Genomic DNA, 19,633 nt, shown 5'->3' with positions numbered 1-19,633 from the left:
GATGCCTCATCCACATTCTAGCTGTTTCTCATGAACATTGTAATCTGAGGCTGGTTTTATAAGCAGTGTGGCAGAGAATAGCTTGATTTTTAGAAACACAAAAGTGCTTTAGCTGACTACATGGGAAAATCTTTAGAGAAAATATTGTGTTTTTGTTTTTGAAATCTCTATCTGGTACCTTGCATTTATTTATTATCTATGATTGATTTTTATCATAATTTGTCAACTCTCACACTAGTTTTACAGAATGGAAGCGTGATTTTAGCCATCATTGCCTCTCCCCTACATTACATCTTTCTTTGTTCTCTCTCTCTCCCTTCTTTCCTCCTGTACGTTTGACAGTCATGTACTGGGCACAGGTTATTATGAAAACAAGATTTGCAAATAATGTATCACAGGTTTCTGAACTTCTCCACTTAATCCTTATTTACACTAATTAATCCATTCTCCAAATGTATTGTACTGCCCTCTCAGCACTACAGGCCATAGTTTTAGGCACTGGAAATAATACAATGACTTATTTTGACAAGGCCTCTGCATTTATAGAACTCAAAAATCTGGAAGATTGGTTGAATTCTTCAACTTTTCTGAGCCTGTTTTCTTTCTATTTACAAGATTTATTTTATATTTGAAAGGCAGAGTTACGGGGGTGGGGGGAGACAGAAACAGAGAGAGGGAGAGAGAGAGAAAGAGAGAGGGAGAGGGAGAGAAGAAGAGAGAGATTGATTCTTCTGTCTGCTGGTTCACTCCCCAAGGGGCTGCAGTGCCTGAGACTAGGCTAAAGCCAGAAACCTGGCACCCCAGCTGGGTGTCCAACAAGAGTAGCAGGGGCCCAGCTATTTAGGTCGTCATCAGCTTCTTTCCCAGGCACATTAGTAGGAAGCTGGATTGGAAGTAGAGTGGCCAGAATTCAATGTGATGCTTATGTGGAATGCTGACATCCCAAGCAGTGCCTTAACTGGCTGTGCCACAACTCTGGCCCCTGAGCCTATTTTCTTATATATGGAATGGAAATACTAATACCTGTGCCATAAATCTGTGGTGAGAGGCAGGTGGGATAATGGACAGTGAAGTGAAGTTTTTAGCCCAGAACTGGCATTCATTTCATACCCCAGATGTACTGCATGCCTGCTGAAGTCCTATACACACCTCTGCACCTGACATGTGGTAAGAAAGAGGTTTTTTTCCACCACCAGAGGAAAAGAACAAGAACAAATTTTACACCTTTGCTGTGGTGGTGGTGGGAGGTGTCATCATCAAATTATTTTCTAAGTAGATCTGGCTGCTCTGAAAGAATTAAACAGATTATGTTGATTTGCTGGATGTGAAATGTAAAGGTGAGAAAGAGAAGAATCAAAAGATGACTGTTGAGGCCCCCTTCGATTGTCTTCAATTTATAGATTTATCCTAGCTCATATTTTTTCTCTTGCAATCCATTTCTTAAAGAAACTCACGCTTTGCCCAGTGGAATTTCTCATGGTTTGAATTTCCAGTCTAAAATTGTCCATTGCATTATCTTCCTTTACTTTTCAAAAATTTATGTTATTTCACTAATACAGTGTTTTAATGTAGTATTGTTTTTTATTCATAAAATTGTCCTAATTTTTCCCAGTGTCAGCCTCTTCAAATCGACTCTCTAGTCCTTCTTTTTATAATGTGTACTTATTAGAGAGAGAGAGAGACACCTCTTCCATCTGCTGATTCACTCCCTACAGTACCCCAGCAGCCAGGGCTGTGAGAGGACAAAGCCAGGACCCAGGAGCTAGAAAGTACCTGGGTCTCCCACTTGGAAGGTGGTTGGGGCTGAAGCACTTGAGCCATGCTCTACTGTCCTTTAGGATGAGGGAGCTGGAGGCTTAGCCAGTCACGGCAGGGCCAGTGTCTGGAGTCCTTCTGTCATGACATCAGTGATCTCTGGCTGATACCCTATGCTGCTGCACTAGGGTATTTATTCTCTCCAGGGTTATCCAGTTTCTTTCAGGAGGAAATGCTATTTCAAGACCATAATCAATGATCAGAGATGCTCATTTTCATTTAATTTGTCATTGTCTCAATCTTTTCTAGGGTTGGAGCAGAAATTAACTGGATAGATAGGTAGCTAACTAGGTTGAAAATATCTCACAAGTTCACACAGGTTCTTGCAGTTAAAATCCAGGGACTATAGTATTTTTATTTAACTTTTTCTTATATCTATATTTCCTTTCTACTATACCAAAAGTATTGATTGTAAACAATAGAAATGCTAGAATTATAACATCATCATATAGTGTGCTTCAGAGTATACAGAATGTCCTAGAAAAATAATATAATGTTAATATAAACAGTAAAATTCTAAAATGTAGTTTCTTTTTATTTATGCATTATTTAATTAGAGGTATGTCTCAGAATGGATACATAGTAAAATAATTCTGGTTTAAAGCTTGGAATGGTTTTTCTTGCTGTAGTTATATCACAACTGGATATAAATTTGGGTTCAGTTTTTGTTTTCTATGGAGAGAGATTCCTTTTTCTAAAGGTAATTTTTCTTTTGTAATTATGTGAGCTGTTTACATAGTTCCACGGAGTTCAATACAAGGTATAATCAAAGAAATTTAACCTGAATCCCTGTCACAACCAGTCTCTCCCTTGCCTCGTGGCAATCTTTTTTCTATTTTATGGCTTATAATTCTATTTCTAATTATAAATTTTAAAATATAGATGTTAGCATGAACTTATTTTATTCTTATGGGTTTAAAAATTGTATTTGTTTAGTTGAGAGAGAGAGAGAGATCTGTTAATTCACTTCCCAAATGTCAGTAAGAGCCAGGGCTGGCCATGCTGAAGTGGAGAGCTAGCAACCCAATGCAGAACTCTCATGGATGGCAGGAACCCAAGGAGTTGAGCCATCACTGTTGACTCCTAATATGTACATTATCCGGAAGTTGAAATTGGAAGCAGGGCTGGGACTGGAACCCAAGCACTCTGATATTGATATGAGTGTCGCAAGTGGCTGCCTAATATCTATGCCAAACACCCACTCATTCTTTTAAAATTTATTTGCTTTCACATTCTAAATATAAACATCTGTCTCACTTGGAATTTTCCTATGGCATTAGGTGAGCAGAGCAAATTTTAATCTTTCCCAATACACTTTTCAATATTTAGTTTTGAAATACAATACTATTTTTTAAGTGTTTTTTTTTTTTTTTATTTGACATATAGAGTTAGACAGTGAGAGAGAGACAGAGAGAAAGGTCTTCCTTCCATTGGTTCACCCCCGCAAATGGCTGCTACGGCTGGTGCTGCGCTGATCCGAAGCCAGGAGCCAGGCGCTTCCTCCTGATCTCCCATGTGGGTGCAGGATCCCAAGTACTTGGACCATCCTCCACTGCTCTCCCAGGCCACAGCAGAGAGCTGGACTGGAAGAGGAGCAACTGGGACTAGAACCGGTGCCCATATGGGATGCCAGCGCTGCAGGCAGAGGATTAACCAAATGAGCCACTGTGCTGGCCCCCAATGTACTTATTAAAATATAGACCCTCCTCCAATAATTTTACATATTCCTTTTTGTCAGATCCAAAATGTGTACATTTGATTGAGTCTGTATGCCTGTTCAGGCATCAATACCCACCTTTTCAATTACAGAAGGTTTCAATTACAGAAGGTTTTAATATTTGATAGCACTATGGGGCCCAGCCATCTTGAATATTTCTTTTCCTTAGTTAATTTTATAGTTATCTTATTTACTACAGATAAAAACAATGAGTGTTATTTTGCTGTAATCTTTTTTTTTTTTTCGAAAACAATGTGAAGTGTTTATTGATCTCCATTCTTGAGTGGTGACCAGCTGGTGGAAGCAGGCACCAGCCTCACACATTCAGCTCCTTTTATCCGTGCCATGTAGGCATCCCTTCCCCCAGTTTCTTATTGATTGAGAAATTGGGAAGGTACAATCTAAATTCCCCACGGCACCAAAGGCAGAATGGGGTACGGGTAACAGGTGGGTGTCATGAGGTAAATCTAGGACAGGGGAAGGGGAGTTAAATTTTGGTATCATCAAGGTTCCAAGAACTGAGACACCAGAGCACTGTGTAACAGACATCTAATGGTTACCAATTACAGAATTGCTGAAAGTGGTAAAAATGGGTGCAGTTTGCAAATCAAGCTTGGCAGTTGACCTAGTCTAAGTTTGCAATCCTCTATCCCACATGCTACTGAGGCCTAGTATCATGTCTGCACTAAGGCTAAGCTAAGACTTTCATGAAAAATGTATCATGGTCATTTCTCAGTAAACATAAGCAAATAATAATTAGATTATTCCTGATAGTACAACATGATGACTGCATGTCAGATTCACCTAGATTTAGCAGTCTTATTATTTGTATGATTATAGCCCATTTTTATTACAAGACTTCACTACTGCTCTCTAAATACTAGCAAAGAAATATATGTTCTCCACAACTTTTAGTTTTCAAAATGCAGATAATATTTGTGATTCCTTCTTAAATATTTAGGGTGCTTGACCTGTTAGTAGAGAGCAAGTTGCAGTATGTTCATTGTATTATTACTATTTACATGTAGTAACTAAATTTTTATAATCGAAGTTGGATGGAGCTAGTATTATTGTTAGGAAGTCTTACAAAAAAAATCCTAAGCTTTCATATGAGGACTGAGTTGCAAGTGACTTGAGACTACCCCTGCGTACACAGCTATCTTCACCACTGTGTGGTTGTGACTCGTGCCCTGTATAGAGCTAAATATTCTGAGAATTTGCTAGTGAAGAGTGAACCTAGTTACATAATCAATGTATGTTGGCTGACAGATTACTAGTTAGGAGCACAAGATCCTGGAGAGATAATATGAGGCTGTTTAAAGGAGAATTTTACTAATTATTTTTGCAGATGGATGATGTATGTATGTGATATAAAAACCTAAGTGTATTTGATATAGAAACATTGTGACTAGTTATTTATCTCAGTAAATATTAAAGGCTACTCATGACAAAACACTGTTTAGATCTGTGGAGGACAAAAGTGTAGAGAAAGCGTGGCTCTTCAGTAGAAGGACTCCTCAGACATAGTGAATTGCATGTGTTTCCTCAAGTGGCCCTTCTCCCAGTATGTTTACCGTGATATCACCTGTTCATTCCAGCAATATTTATGTCTCTAAGCTTTGCTCAAGCCACTTCTTTGCTGTTCTTCTTCTTCCCATCTCCTTCAAAAATCAATTTCTCTTTTTCCTTTCTCCTCATCCCCTTATAAGTAAATAGGTGTTCTCTTAGACTAACACACACACACACACACACACACACATGCATGCACCTGTGCATGCAAATTCATACCCCTTCATGTTCAACTTTCTTCTTATTTTCTTCCTTTTAACAAACTGCACAGTGTATTTTCATGTTATCACCTCACATTTACACATTTCATTCCCCATTGTCCATTTCAGAGACTATTTTCAAATACAAATGACCTTATCAATCTACAGGAATATCAATCAATCTACAGGAATATCTACAGGATCAATCAGTCTACAGGAATATCCTTTCCTGGATTTCCTTTCTCTGTTTTCCTTCTGAAGTAAATTTTCAACAAAGTTCTTGCATGAAGATCACCTGCAGAATTGTCAAACTGGCAGAGTTCTGCTGCTTTATCACTCACATGTTAGAAAGTTCACTTTTTATATTGTCTCAAGAGGTAAATTATAGAGAAAATATTTTAAAAGTTCTGAAAAACATTTAAAAGTCACTAAGTTGCAAATATTTTCCAGCGGACAATTGAGAATTAGTTCAAAATATAAGTTGTCAATGCTATCATAAGTTGGTCATCACTATCATAACTGCAGGATCAAGAATTTCTAGATTATCATTGCCTTACCAATTTTTTAAATGTGAAATTATCATCTACAGAAAATGCTTTCATGGACCTTGTCTTACGTGAAATGTCCTTTGTATGTGGTTGAGTAATTTTGTGATTTGTTTCAGGTTTAGAATTCGAGAAAAATAGTACCTCTTGATAATAATAAAAAGATATGAGTAGGCTTTCAAAGAGGCCCAATTATAACTTGCTTCAAGTGACCTTGCTTCAATAAACTGTAGAATTTTGACACTTGAGACTATGGAAATCATTCCTTTGTGATCATGAAGGAATGATAAATTCTTGAAAAAATTAATGAAGATAAGTTATAAAAGTAAAATGTTTAGGAAAATTTTAAGACTGATGGCAAAATTTTCATACCTGTATTATGCTTATATAGTATTTCATTAAAAAACTCTCAATTTTGAAGCAGGGAGATACACTTTATTTACATTTCAAGAGATGAAAACCAAGCCTTGAGGCATTAAATGCCTTACTCAAAGTGAGTAACATGGGGAACTAACTCACGCTGACATTCTTCCATGGAAATCTATTAGCATCATTAAAATTTTCTGAGATAAATATACACTACTCACAAAGATTTTGATTAGATCGCAGGTACACAATAACTCACTTGGGATTTATAATTCAAAAATCTGAAAATCAAGTTTTTAAATAACTTAGATATTAAATCCATTTGGATGTAGAAACTACTTGTTTCCTTTAATTATCCCATTTATTCTGAATATTTACATATTTTACTACAAATATATTCATATTTTACTTAAAGTGAATTTGACTGCCATTTTAGACTCTGCTCCTGGACACTTTTGTTGTTCCCCACATGAATTGATGTAATTGATTGATATTCTTCTTACTTAAATTCTTCATTCAGCCTTCATTTGTGAGTTCAGAGTCACAAGAATGTGTCTGTAAGGTTATTCCTGTAGAAATATTTGTCAGTATCAATGCAGTAAAGATCTGGCATCCACATCTCCCAAATAAAATTCCTGGGGTTAATCAAAATTTTTAATTTTTAAAAATTGTATTTATTTTCATCTTACTCAAAAAGAAGACAGGGATGAGTGAGGAAGAGAGAGAGAAAAAGAGAGAGAGAGAGAGAGAGACAGAGACAGGTTGAGTGATAGATGTCTTCCAGCCAGGAATTCTATCAGTTCTCTGACGTGGAGAGCAGGGACCTAAGCACTTGGACCATCATCCACTGTCTTTCCAGCTGCATTTTAAGGAAGCCGAATTGGAAACAGAGGACCCAAGACAGGTACCAGAGCTCCAGTATGAGATGTGAGCTTCACCAACAGTGGCTTAGTTTATTATACCACAACACTGGCCCCAAATCAATTTTTCCCATATTTTTCCCTTTTTTTTCAAATCAAATGTTGATCTTAAAATAGCTGTCAATTTTGTTAGAAACAACCAGCATTTTGTTTCTTTCTATGGCTTGTATTTATTCCATAGGAGTCAAGCAGAAAATACATTGCTTCTCTTACACTCAGAGTCATGATGGGATTATATGAGATTTCAAAAGCACATATAGCATGAGCTGTTTATTACTGTAGTTCACAGGTCATAGATAATTATAAAGAATGTTATAAGATTACTAATGCTTCTATTAAAAATGAATGTTTGTAATTCTTTTGCCTTAAAAGATTTTTCTATTAGAAAATTAATATAATTTATTTTTTTAACTTTTATTTAGTAAATATAAATTTCCAAAGTACAGTTATGGATTACAATGGCTTCCCCCCACCCATAATTTTCCTCCCACTCGCACCCCTCCCATCTCCCTCTCCCTCTCCCATTCCATTCACATCAAGATTCATTTTCAATATAATTTAATAATAAAATTACCTTTAATAGCATCTTTGCATAGAATCAATGATTTGCTTTATTTACATTTTTCAAACAAGTGTGTTTAAAATGTATTATTTGTACATAATTCTTTACAATGTATATAGGTATTCATATTTACATATTTCCCACATAAAATAATTTTAGTGAAAAATACTGTTATAGCAATAAAGATAAAAAGAACAAAAAATCCTCACATGTTTCATAGTCTACATTATAGTCCGGTAATATTTTCTTTTTTTTTTTTTATTTGACAGGTAGAGTCATAGACAGTGAGAGAGAGAGACAGAGAGAAAGGTCTTCCTTCTGTTGGTTCACCCCTCAAATGGCCGCAAAGGCCTGAGCTATGCCGATCCGAAGCCAGGAGCCAAGTGTTTCCTCCTGGTCTCCCATGTAGGTGCAGGGCCCAAGCACTTGGGCCATCATCCACTGCCTTCCCGGGCCACAGCAGAGAGCTGGACTGGAAGAGGAGCAACTGGAACTAGAACCCAGCGCCCATATGGGATGCCGGTGAGACAGGTGGAGGGCTAACCAAGTGAGCCACGGCACCGGCCCCCCAGTAATATATTTTAAACCTGAAAATTTCAGTTGAGACACATCTCACCTTAAGGAGTTTGAAAGATGGAATCAAAGAACTAAATACTTTGGAAAAATTAGCCTAAGTGACCTTCTACAAGTTCTGATTACTTTGTCTTTATTTTGGAAAAATTATGACACAATTTTAGAAAACATAGTTACCTCAGGGCTGGCGCTGTGGTCCAGTGGGTTAACACCCTGGCCTGAAGCTCTGGCATCCCATATGGGCACCGGTTCTAGTCCCAGCTGCTCCACTTCCAATCCAACTCTCTGCTGTGGCTTGGGAAAGCAGTAGAAGATGACCCAAGTCTTTGGGTTCCTGCACCTGCGTGGGAGACCCGCAAGAAGCTCCTGGCTCCTGGCTTCAGACTGGTGCAGTTCCAGCAGTTGCGGCCACCCAGGGAGTGAACCATCAGATGGAAAATGTCTCTCTCTCTCTCTCTCTCTCTCTCTCTCTCTCTCTCTCTGTACTTCTCTCTCTGTGTAACTCTGACTTTCGAATAAATCAAAAAAAAAAAAAAAAAAAAAAAGGAAACATAGCTACCTCAAAGTTCCTGGCATTGTCTACTGACTATCTCTGCGTTTTGCGGCAGGCTATACTATCTCTGAACTTTAGGTTCTTCAACCATCAAAGATTAATAATGCATTATCCATCAACAATCTGTTTAGGCTGGATCTCACAGTCACTATAACTACAGTTTCTAACTATTGACCTCATGATGTGCTTACAGATGTTTTTAATAGAACAAAACGGCAAGTAAGTCTTCCTGAAGTGAACTGCTGCTATGAGTGGCTAGCCAATTTTGATATGAATTTGCTACAGATTATATGCAGCTTATAATGTAGGAAATGCCAAAAGAAGAATAAAAAGAAAGCATTTTAAGTAAAAGAGGTCTATACCTATCTTTTTATTACCTCCACCAGAAAACCTTATTCTTTGTAAATTTATTATTTGCCTGAAAAAAGTATACAGATTAACCAAAAACTCTTTTTACAGCTATCATGATGACTTAGTTCTTAGTCATTCTCTTTCTTATAGAAATTAAGTAGTCAAACTTAAATGAAAGAATTGTAGTTCCCAACCAAACTGTGGGAATTATAGTAGCAGCAGTAGTTGTAGTAGTGGGAACTGTGGTGTTGGTAGTAGTTATAGAGACACCATCACCTTTCAATTTTAGACTCTTAAAATTCACTAATGGATTTTCTTTAAAAAAAAAAAAAAAAAACTTCCCGAAATCCTAGCAAGTCAAGTATTTTTCTCTGTACAAAATTATTCACATATTGATCCTAGAACAAAATACCAAAGGGAGAAAAGGCAGCACAGCTAGATATTTCTTCAAGAATGTTTTAGCAATAATTAGTATTTAGAAGGGATAACTACAGTTACTCTACTGATTGTACAATTTGTTATTTCAAAAGAAATAGGCTCTGGATCTTTGTTTTCTTGACATATATCATTTACCTTTTTCTAACATGCATATGTGCATACTGTCTGTATAGATGATCATATGCTCCTAATATAGTTTACCAGACTATGGGAGATTTTGTGTTATTCTGTATTTCCAAAACTGATATTTTCTTTCGTGGTTTCATCTGTGTTCAATTCTGCCCATAGAACATTAATGAATCAAAACAAAGCAATCTTAATGCCTTCATAATAGACAGCATAATAAAGATTTCATACTAAAGATTTCAAACAGGGCAATTGCTGAGTTGATGATTTGTAGCAAATTAAAATATTTGAGCAATTAATTTTTCATGAAACCCTAAGTTAAAACCTATGGTTTGTTTCACGTAGTCATACTATATCCTTTGCAAAACATTAGTTTTTCAATGATACCGATATTTTTAAACAATTTAACCTAATTGTACTAAGTATACATATTTTTTTCTTTACAATTGAAAATTCAAGTGTTATGTTTTACTTTTCACATTCACTGTTGGTTGAGTATAAATAAACCAGGTAACAAAAGTATGAATTTGGTAAATACACTAAAGCAACAACAAGAAAATTCTGAAGACTGTCTTAAGTTCTCAACTTAAGTAACTAGAAAAAAAAGAAATAATAATGTGCACATTGGAGAAAAGGAAGCATGCATTTTTGTTCCTTTAGGGAAGGGAAAGAAGACAATTAAGCCCAGTATAGGCAGGGGTCAAGTACGTGGCCATAAAATAAGAAAAATGCACCCGCATGGAAGACCTGGAAGAAGCTCCTGGCTCCTGTCTTTGGATTGGCACAGCTCCAGCCGTTGCAGCCTATTGGGGAGTGAACCATTGGATGGAAGACTTCTCTCTCTCTCTGCCTCTCCTCTCTTTGTGTAACTCTGACTTTCAAATAAATAATAAATAAATCTTTAAAAAAACAAAAATATGAAATCTTTCAGTGTGAAATAGTCTTCATTAATATACTTTCTGAAAATTTCTTGAGCATGATTTTTTTTTGCAATATGAATTACTAACACAAAGTACTCTAATCAGATGTTTTGCTGTTTGAAAATTTTGGTTTAATAATTGTCTATGTTAATGAATGTAGGAAAATCAATTACTTTGTTAACTACTACTAAAAAACCTTTATTTTTATTGTATAGAATTTTTTATAATGTTTGTAATAATCTTTGTGTGAAAATGTAGTAGAGTAGTTTTTTTTTCAAAAATTCAAAAGAAAAAGTTTCAAAATGTAATTTTTTTCAATGTTGAAATAATAGCTTCAGTGTATTGAATGTGAATGTAAGATCTTGGGTCTTTGTAGTTTATCAGTTCTGCGTTTTGTTGAAAATCAGGAACATGGTGAATATATTCACAGCAGATTCCCTTAGTAGGTATTTTGGTTGGGTTGGAAAGAGAATCTTGGTTCTGTGATTCATGAAGCCAAATTTACCAAGAAAACATATTTTATTCAGTAAACATATTACATGTTTGTGCAGCATCTTATATGATTTGTGCCTTTTTAAGGTCAAGGAGAGAAAGCAGGAGTGGTTAGTTCTGATTGGACGCTGTCCGTGGTACCCACATGGGATCACTGAGTTGAGGACATTAGCAGAACATCTGCAGCAGTGTCTTAGGAAGCGTTAAATTCTTCCATATTACAATAAAACAGGCTACTTGAGTAAATAAAAAATGGATGCAATCATCACATAATTAGATCAAGTGTTGGAGATTTTCCTGTTATCTCGACAATTTTTGCATTTTTAATAGGTAAACCAGGTCATCAATGAATTTTGGCTTGACTCCAGAATCCAAATTGACAATAACACCCTGTTAATAATCAAGAAGAAATATGGATATTGATATTGACTAAACTTGTGTTTCCTGTATTATAGTTCAAAATCACATTGTATAAGAATCTTAGACTTATATGACTACATTGATAAAGGAAATAGGGACTTTCTAGTAGACCAATTTCTTTCCATAGCATGTGATTTAGTCTTCATGATATAATATCAATCTGTGTTTTTTTATACCGCAGCTGTGAAAATTCACAGAAAGGGGGAATTTATCAAAAAGCACACATGAATCAAAACTTCTTTTGTAGAGAGAAATGATCCTGATAATCTCCTGTTAGTAAAATGTGCTGTAAGTTAGAATTGAGCCCCATTTGCAAAAGAATCATTATGTCCTCATTGGAACTCTAAGCTCCACTCCATTGAATTAGCCCCTTATCCCTGGGCAGGATTGTCATATTTAGCAAATGAACATACAAGATTCCCAATAGAATTTGCATTTGTTATAAACAACTATTAAGTTTTTAGTAAGTTAGTATGTCACAGATATTTGATACATGTTAAGTTAGTATGTTACACATATTTGATACATATTTATGCTAAAATTTATTGATTTTTTAAAATTCAGTATCACTACATTCTATATTTTGCCTGGCAACCCAAATATTATTGTATTATACAGTTACTTCTTAAAGACTAATTTTATGTGCTGTTGATTATCATAGTTTACTGGAAATGTGGTAAATTAACTTATCTTATAATGTATTTGACTTATAAGGACTTTGATTTATAGACTTTAAAAAATAAGTAAATCTGCATATCATCTTGAAGTACCATACTGGAAATATTGAGTATTTCACCTTAATATGATTCATTTCTAATCATAGGAACGTAGTGATCAGCATTGTTTTATGAAAATTATGTATATTCTGTGGAGCAGATTTTCATCTTGGTCAGCTATGTTGGGCTTACAAAATCTTAATCTTAATTTAGTATAGATTTTTGAATACTAACGTATTTCTTTTAGTATAAATTTTGTTCTTGTAGTTTTGTACACTTGTCTGCAACTGAAGTGGATAGGAGGGTACCATGACTTGAGAGCAAGGCTTTTAATGGCATTCTCAGAGGGCAAACCTTTTACCCTTGGGAGGAATTATGTTTATTGAAGTTTGAGTCCATGTAACTTTACATTTATATCTTATGATTACCTTAAACTCTAAAAAAATTGAGACTCCCAAAGCTCTTTTTTCTCAATAGCTTATGTGATGCCAGATTTGTCAGCCTAAAGGTGTCCTGGAGTAAATTAACAGTTCAAAAGGACATAGCCTTTTATTTTTAAAAATATTGTTTTTTTAAAAAAGTAAATGTTCCAACAGCACAATTTCCTAAAAACTTGGATGATTTTTTGTTCCAGAGGATTCTTTGCATTCTAAAAAAAACATTAGCATGGTTAATATCAGATGTATCATGTGATGAAGTAAAACGTAATAAGGGACTTTTAGCTTTTTAGATGCATTTCTGTCATGTTTTCTAAATAAAAATGCAGTTACATGATTTTTCAGAGAATATCATGTATGAATATTCTTTTCTGGGATGACTTTTTGTAATTACAATTATTTTTTATAATCAATAAGGTAAAATAAGTAAACATTGTTTTAATCATTTCTTTAATAAAGATACTTTTTTCAGTGTAATAGCCTAAGGGCAGACTATAACTTTGGTTGTTCCAAATAAAATTAGAAATTTTGTTTTTATGGTGTCTTGGAACAAAAAATGGGAGCCTGATGGGTATTTTCAATGATCGTAATTTGAAGATAGTCAAACTTTTGTACAAAATCTGGCTTTCAGAAAACTATAGCAAGATCTAATTGGCAACTATGTGGTTTGAACATAAACTGCTATGCAATCGTTCCTGTAATCTTCTGTAAATAGTATAACACTGGCATTTATCTTCTAGATGAAATGAATGATCATCAGAGTACACTCTCCTACATCCTGATTAATCCGTCTCCAGATACCAGACTAGAGCTGAATGATGTTGTGTAAGTTGATCTCATATCTCATCTAGGCATGTATTTTTAGAAAACTACTAATGTATTTTATTTTTTTTTATCTCTGTCAGTATACTTATTTTTGCAGTATTTAGAAATCCTATGTATAATTCAATAAACAAGTGAATATGATGTGTTGTTTAGTGTAATACTCTACCCTCAAAAATAGATTATAGAATTCTTTAAAAGAGTGGTATAAAGTAGGAAATGATGACAAAAATTCCATGTTGTGTGAGCTAATATATATTTAGAGAAATAAAAGAAACCCAATGGAATTATAAGAAAATAACTAAAAAAGTGAAATATTTCACACTATCAAGATGCCTTAAAGATCCTGAATGCCAAAGTAAAACAGGTGAAGGCATGTGTTATGGGAATAATTTTATTTATTTAAAATACGGATTTTGCAAATACAATTACAGCAAGACTGCCCTAAAGATGGCTAAGTTATTTTCCCTGACTTCAAATTGCCTACATTATAACTATAAAATTGTAACTTAAGAAAAATAAAAATATGACTTTGGTGTATTTAGACATCGTTTAGACAAAATTAGACATCATTTGAGTAACATAGACAATGCTTTTCTAAATTTAAAGTGGAAAATATTATTATGAGTTAGAGCGGTTACAAGGATGTCAGACTTAAACTAAACTTTGAAGGGTAGCTGGGACTTGCGTTGGTAGAGAACAGAGGACATTGTGGAACATGAAATATGGCCTGAGAAAAAGCATACTATGTTGGCCGGCGCCGTGGCTCAATAGGCTAATCCTCCACCTTGCGGCGCCGGCACACCGGGTTCTAGTCCCGGTCGGGGCGCCGGATTCTGTCCTGGTTGCCCCTCTTCCAGGCCAGCTCTCTGCTATGGCCAGGGAGTGCAGTGGAGGATGGCCCAGGTGCTTGGGCCTTGCACCCCATGGGAGACCAGGAAAAGCACCTGGATCCTGGCTCCTGCCATCGGATCAGCGCGGTGCGCCGGCTGCAGCGGCGGCCATTGGAGGGTGAACCAACGGCAAAGGAAGACCTTTCTCTCTCTGTCTCTCTCTCTCACTGTCCACTCTGCCTATCAAAAATTAAAAAAAAATTAAAAAAAAATTTAAAAAAAAAAGCATACTATGTGGGAACTGCATATCATGTGTCAGCTGGCTCTTTGACTAGAGTTTGTATTTTTAATAATACCACTGTTTAAATTGTTAAAGATGATATTGGAAACATAAATAAGGAAGGGCCTTGGATGACAAAATAAGGAACTTAAATTCTGCTTTATCCATGATGGGCAGCCCTTGGACATACATGAGTGAGAAGGAAGCCAGGATTTAGAAACATTTTGCAGTCATTGATATAAGCCTTGGTACCAAGTTCCTAAGGAGATTCTGCTCTTGGGAGCAGGTCCTGCCTGGGCTACAAGTGATGCTTACCCAAGGGGACTAGTGACATGAAACAGGTGCTAAAGATCGAGAAGTCTTCGTGGGTGTTAGGTCCACAGGATGCTTAACTTCTAGAATCAGGAAAATATGGTCAGAGACTAACAAGGATTGAGAACATTTTGTGATGCAGAGCATAAAATGGATCTATGCAAGTAGTTTGGAATTAAATCTATTTATATGCAAAGAAATAGAAGACTGTGTTTCTATGTTTCCAGGTTTGTGGGAGAGTCTGCCTGGGGAGGAGAGGAGAGGATAGGGTTTTGTTTTGTTTTGTTTTGTTTTGTTAGGTTTTGTTTTGTTTTGTTTTGTTTTTGAATTAGCTCTGCGAGAAGCAAAATGATTGGGTTAATAGGATGAACTAACATAGATGTGGGCCTGACTGTGGGGAAACCAGGTAAGAAAAACAGCTGGGAGGGAGCTAAGAATCTATCAGAGCGTCAGTATCCCAGACTGTTTGTTATGAAAGTAAACAGTAAGACTCGGTGATTGTGTTAGCAACTGGAAAAAGTAGGACAGCACAGCTATGAGGTTTCATAACTTTGTGATTGCAAAAAGAGAAAAAAAAAAATTACACATCAAAGCAAGTCAGAATGGGGGACAATTTTCCAACATGGAGATAGGATTTTTGGCTGGGGGAAAAAAAGATGATGCTCTGGGCCCCCATATATTCTTGAAAGTGCTAAGTGTAAGAGCCTAGAGAGCACGGAGCTTTGAGGAGAGGTTAGTCCTATACAGAAAATACCTTAGTTTTTATTTCCTATGTGAAGAAATCTAAAAAGGGATTGATTTTTTTCAAAGAGTTCCATAAAGAAGAAAACGTAGAGGATTATTGACCTGCTTGGTAGAATAGGGAATGGTTTTCAAAAACATGTTAGGAAAATATAGCAGCAGGATTGAGTCTGGCCCAAAATAAATTTGAAAAGATTCCTAAGGTTTACCTAGGTGACAACTATCAATTTTGCAATGCTTTTTTTTTTATTGCTATCTGATAATACTGGTTAGAATATAGGAGTTTTGGAGATTCAGATTAATAGCAATTTAAGCTACTTGGCTTCTTAAGGCATTTTCAAAACTTACATCCAGGGTGATGTTGAATTTATGGAGGTCTTTTTTAAGATCTTATTTATGGTGCATCTAGGTTTCAGTTGCTCATCCTGGAGACCTCAGCTGTGTGACTAAAATAAAAACAAGCTGTTTTTTTTCTCAGCAAAAAAATTATACATATCTTCATTCTTTTAATAACCCGTAATTATAAGCAATTTAAATTAAATCTTTATCTCTGTTACTCCCAAACTTTTCTCTTTCTCAATAACTACAATTGCTTTAGTTTTATAGTTTAATTAAGATGTTTGTATTTATATTTTATAATAAGTTCTAAGTTTCTTGAGCCTAACACGATTATTTTGCATGATTATTTTAAACACAATGTTAGTCTTTTTAGTTTATGTACATGTCCTTCCATCAAATATGTATGTTTATATATGCAAATAGTTTGCAAAACTTTTATACTTATAATTAAAATAATATGTTACAATACAGCCTAAAGATAAAATATATATATTTTCAGAGAATTTTCTTTTAGACACTCATTTTATGTCAATTGTAAGCTAAAACATCAGTTTGGCTGCTATTAAAAAATCCTTGCTCACATCAATAAAGTGATCTGTATTTGTGGCATTGAGATAATTAAATTTCAGAGCAATGATCAATTATCATGAAAAATGCCTACCCTGACAAGTAGGGTATAAAACCACAGTTTGAGAAATTTCCTTTACTGGATTCATAGGTTTAGTAGGGGTTGTAATAAGGGAGGGGACTTTTACCACTGCATCAGTGAATTTTGGGTATGTTGGATTAAACTTACTCCTGTATGTTTTTCTAAATATTAACTTCAAAAGTTCATTGTAAATGAAGGAACATCATTAATTTGATTCAAAGAACAGTAAATCACTAGGTAATATGGTTTTTAAAAAGCTTAATGTGCACTAATAGTTTTCTTCATCGATCTACAATGCTATTGATATTTAAAGTAGTTACAAAGCAGTGTGCGGAGATAGCAAAATCTAGTAAATAGACCCAAGGACACCAGTCTCAACTGTTATTTGATTGAGGACAGTAGACTGATGTGCTTTCCATTGCTTTTTCTTTCTCTTTTTAATGTATATTTTATGAATATTTCTTCTCCTGCCTCTTTTTAAAGATTTATTTATTTACTCGAGAGGCAGAGATACAGAGAGGGAGAGACAGAGAAAGGTCCTCCATCCGCTGGTTTGCTCCACAAATGGCTGCAATGACCAGAGATGGGCCAATCCAAAGCCAGGAGCCAGAAGCTTCTTCTGGGTCTCACACGTGGGTGCAGGGGCCAAGCACCTGGGCCATCTGCCCCTGTTTTCCCAGGCCGTCAGCAGAGAGCTAAATTGAAAGTGGAGCTGCTGGGACTGGAACTGGCAGGCATATGGGATGTTGGCGCTGTAGGTGCCTGTTTAACCTACGATGCCACAGTGCCAGCCCCTCTCCTTTTGTTTTTAAGGAGAAAAACACGATCTTAATTAGAGTTCTCTCCTTTAAATTAATTTCTCCAGGCATTTCTTATTCTTCCCCCTTAAATTATTCTAGAAATATGAAAACAAGACTCTCAGAAGCGGCATTGCATGTGTTTACTTTCTGCTGTCCCTGCTGAACCCGCAGTGGCTTCCCACTGCCTTTCCAGAGAAAACAAACTACTTGCCTTGAAACCTGAGGTCCCTCACCAGCTGTTTCAGCCTTTCTTTATACTTTCCCTATCACAACCCCCTGCTCGGAACTGTTTCAAAGGTCAAATACATTTTCTGTTCATATCAGGGATCTTCCTCCTCTGTCCCCTGATTGTCCCACCCTAGGATGGCATCTCTGCTCTGCTCAATCCTGGAGACAAAGGTTCAACCTGTCACTGCAGTGCGGCATTCCCTCGTTCTCAGTTGTCCTTGCCTTCTTGGTGCGATGTTTGGGATTCCCTTTACTTCTTACTATCTACTTCAAAGGTGATATGCCAGTCTGTAGGGCGGGAGTCAGGCTGTGTTATTCTTGTATTCATAGGCACCAACACAGTGTCCTACAGGTGTTCAAATCACGGTGGCTGATGACATATGTCTCTGGGCAGTCTAAAGTGAAGCGTCTCAAAACAAATGATAGTATTAAGGAAATGTATGACTTTTTTCTTGTTTAGTAAACTGAATTAAAATTATTTTATACTTTGTTATTATCATCTGCTATTCAATAACTGGAATTTTATATGAATAATTTCCCAGCTAATTAAATAATAAATATACATAATGTTTGCATTTATTAAATCATGTATTTTACAATACTCAAATTAGAAGAGACATAGAAAATATTTATATTAAATTACTAATTTTATGAATGACAAAAATAACACTAAGAATAGTTAAATAATGAAAGAATCATCTCTTTGAATGAAAATGACCAAAGTAAGAGAATAAACAAAATACCAAAATAAATCATGAAAATTTGATAAGGTTAAGTTGCTAAAATTGATCATAATTGAATTTTTTTGATTCAACAACATCCCTCATTATAATCTTTTTGAGAATGTAAATAGTAATAAAAACACTGCAAAAAATTATAGGCTAAGAAAACAGTAAATCCTTCCATTACTGTTTCATATGGAGACATAGTTTACATAACCCGAAAGCTTGACAAAGTAGAAATATAAATTACCCAGGTGAATTAATGTTGTTTTTATTTACAATTACAAGCATATTTTCCTTTTTTTTTTATTAGGTACTTAATCCGACCAGATCCACTGTCCTACCTTCCAAACAGTGAAACCAGTCGAAAAAACAGCATCTGCAATGCCACTGGACAAGACGCACGGGAGGAAACTCAGCTTTGATAAAAAGAAAACAGGAAACTTACTTTATTCTACAAGGGTCTTGATTGAACTAACAAAGTGAAAGGAACCAGACTGGAATATATTACATTCTCTCATATTAAAAAGAAAATCTATTCTCTTACTATTCCATATCATTTTAAAACTTAATATACTATTTATTGGTTCTTCCTCTATTAATATTTAAAGGATAAAAATGGAATGATTTTTGAAGACCTATATTAAAATACTAAAATAAAAATTTTATATGTAATTGTTCAACAGTAATTCAAACTGTATGGAGTCAATTTTAAAAATTATTAAAGTTTTATGAAAGTAAACTAAAAATCTTAATTATATTTGGTGTATCACAATGAGCATAGAAGAGCATTGCTCCTCTTATAATTTAAATGGTCATATTAAATTTAAATTTGCGGTTTTACAAAATTGAGCTCATCGTAAATGTCTAATCTTCTCCACCAAGAAATTCGTATGGCTGCCTTTTATGTAAGAATCATGGTTTTAAAGTATAAAACCTTAAATCATTTCAACCTTTTTTTTGTTCTGCCTTTTCATAAGCTATCATATCCACCTTAGTATTCAAGATGCTCATAGCATGTTTTATTACACAGATGAAACAAAAATATAAACAAAAAGAAATATTAAGGACCTGAGCTTTTTGATAATTTGTGTCTATCACACTGTTTATACCAAGAAAAGTATACTAAAAACAAATATCTAGTGTCTTAAAAGAGTGCCTAGCATATAGAAAATATGTAATACATA

General features: G+C 35.2%; 1 protein-coding gene across 5 annotated transcripts in view; it reads left to right on the top strand.

Annotated features, from left to right (window-relative positions):
• Positions 1-19,221, top strand: part of KCNT2 (potassium sodium-activated channel subfamily T member 2) — a 409,716-nt gene extending 390,495 nt beyond the window's left edge. For all 5 annotated transcript variants that reach the window (XM_089312023.1, XM_051820440.3, XM_017347888.4 and 2 more), the window contains 2 exons: positions 13,461-13,545; positions 18,760-19,221. In XM_089312023.1, coding sequence (XP_089168149.1) covers positions 13,461-13,545; positions 18,760-18,871 — 197 coding nt within the window. In that variant the 3' untranslated portion in view covers positions 18,872-19,221. The remainder of the gene's footprint in view (positions 1-13,460; positions 13,546-18,759) is intronic.
• The last annotated feature ends 412 nt before the right edge of the window (positions 19,222-19,633 follow it).

Source organism: Oryctolagus cuniculus, chromosome 13 (assembly GCF_051225735.1).
Source record: "Oryctolagus cuniculus isolate XC-2025 breed Fujian yellow rabbit chromosome 13, ASM5122573v1, whole genome shotgun sequence".
Classification (NCBI taxonomy): Eukaryota; Metazoa; Chordata; class Mammalia; order Lagomorpha; family Leporidae; genus Oryctolagus; species Oryctolagus cuniculus.
Note: the sequence above shows the minus strand (reverse complement) of the source record. Positions and strands in the feature narration are given on the sequence as shown.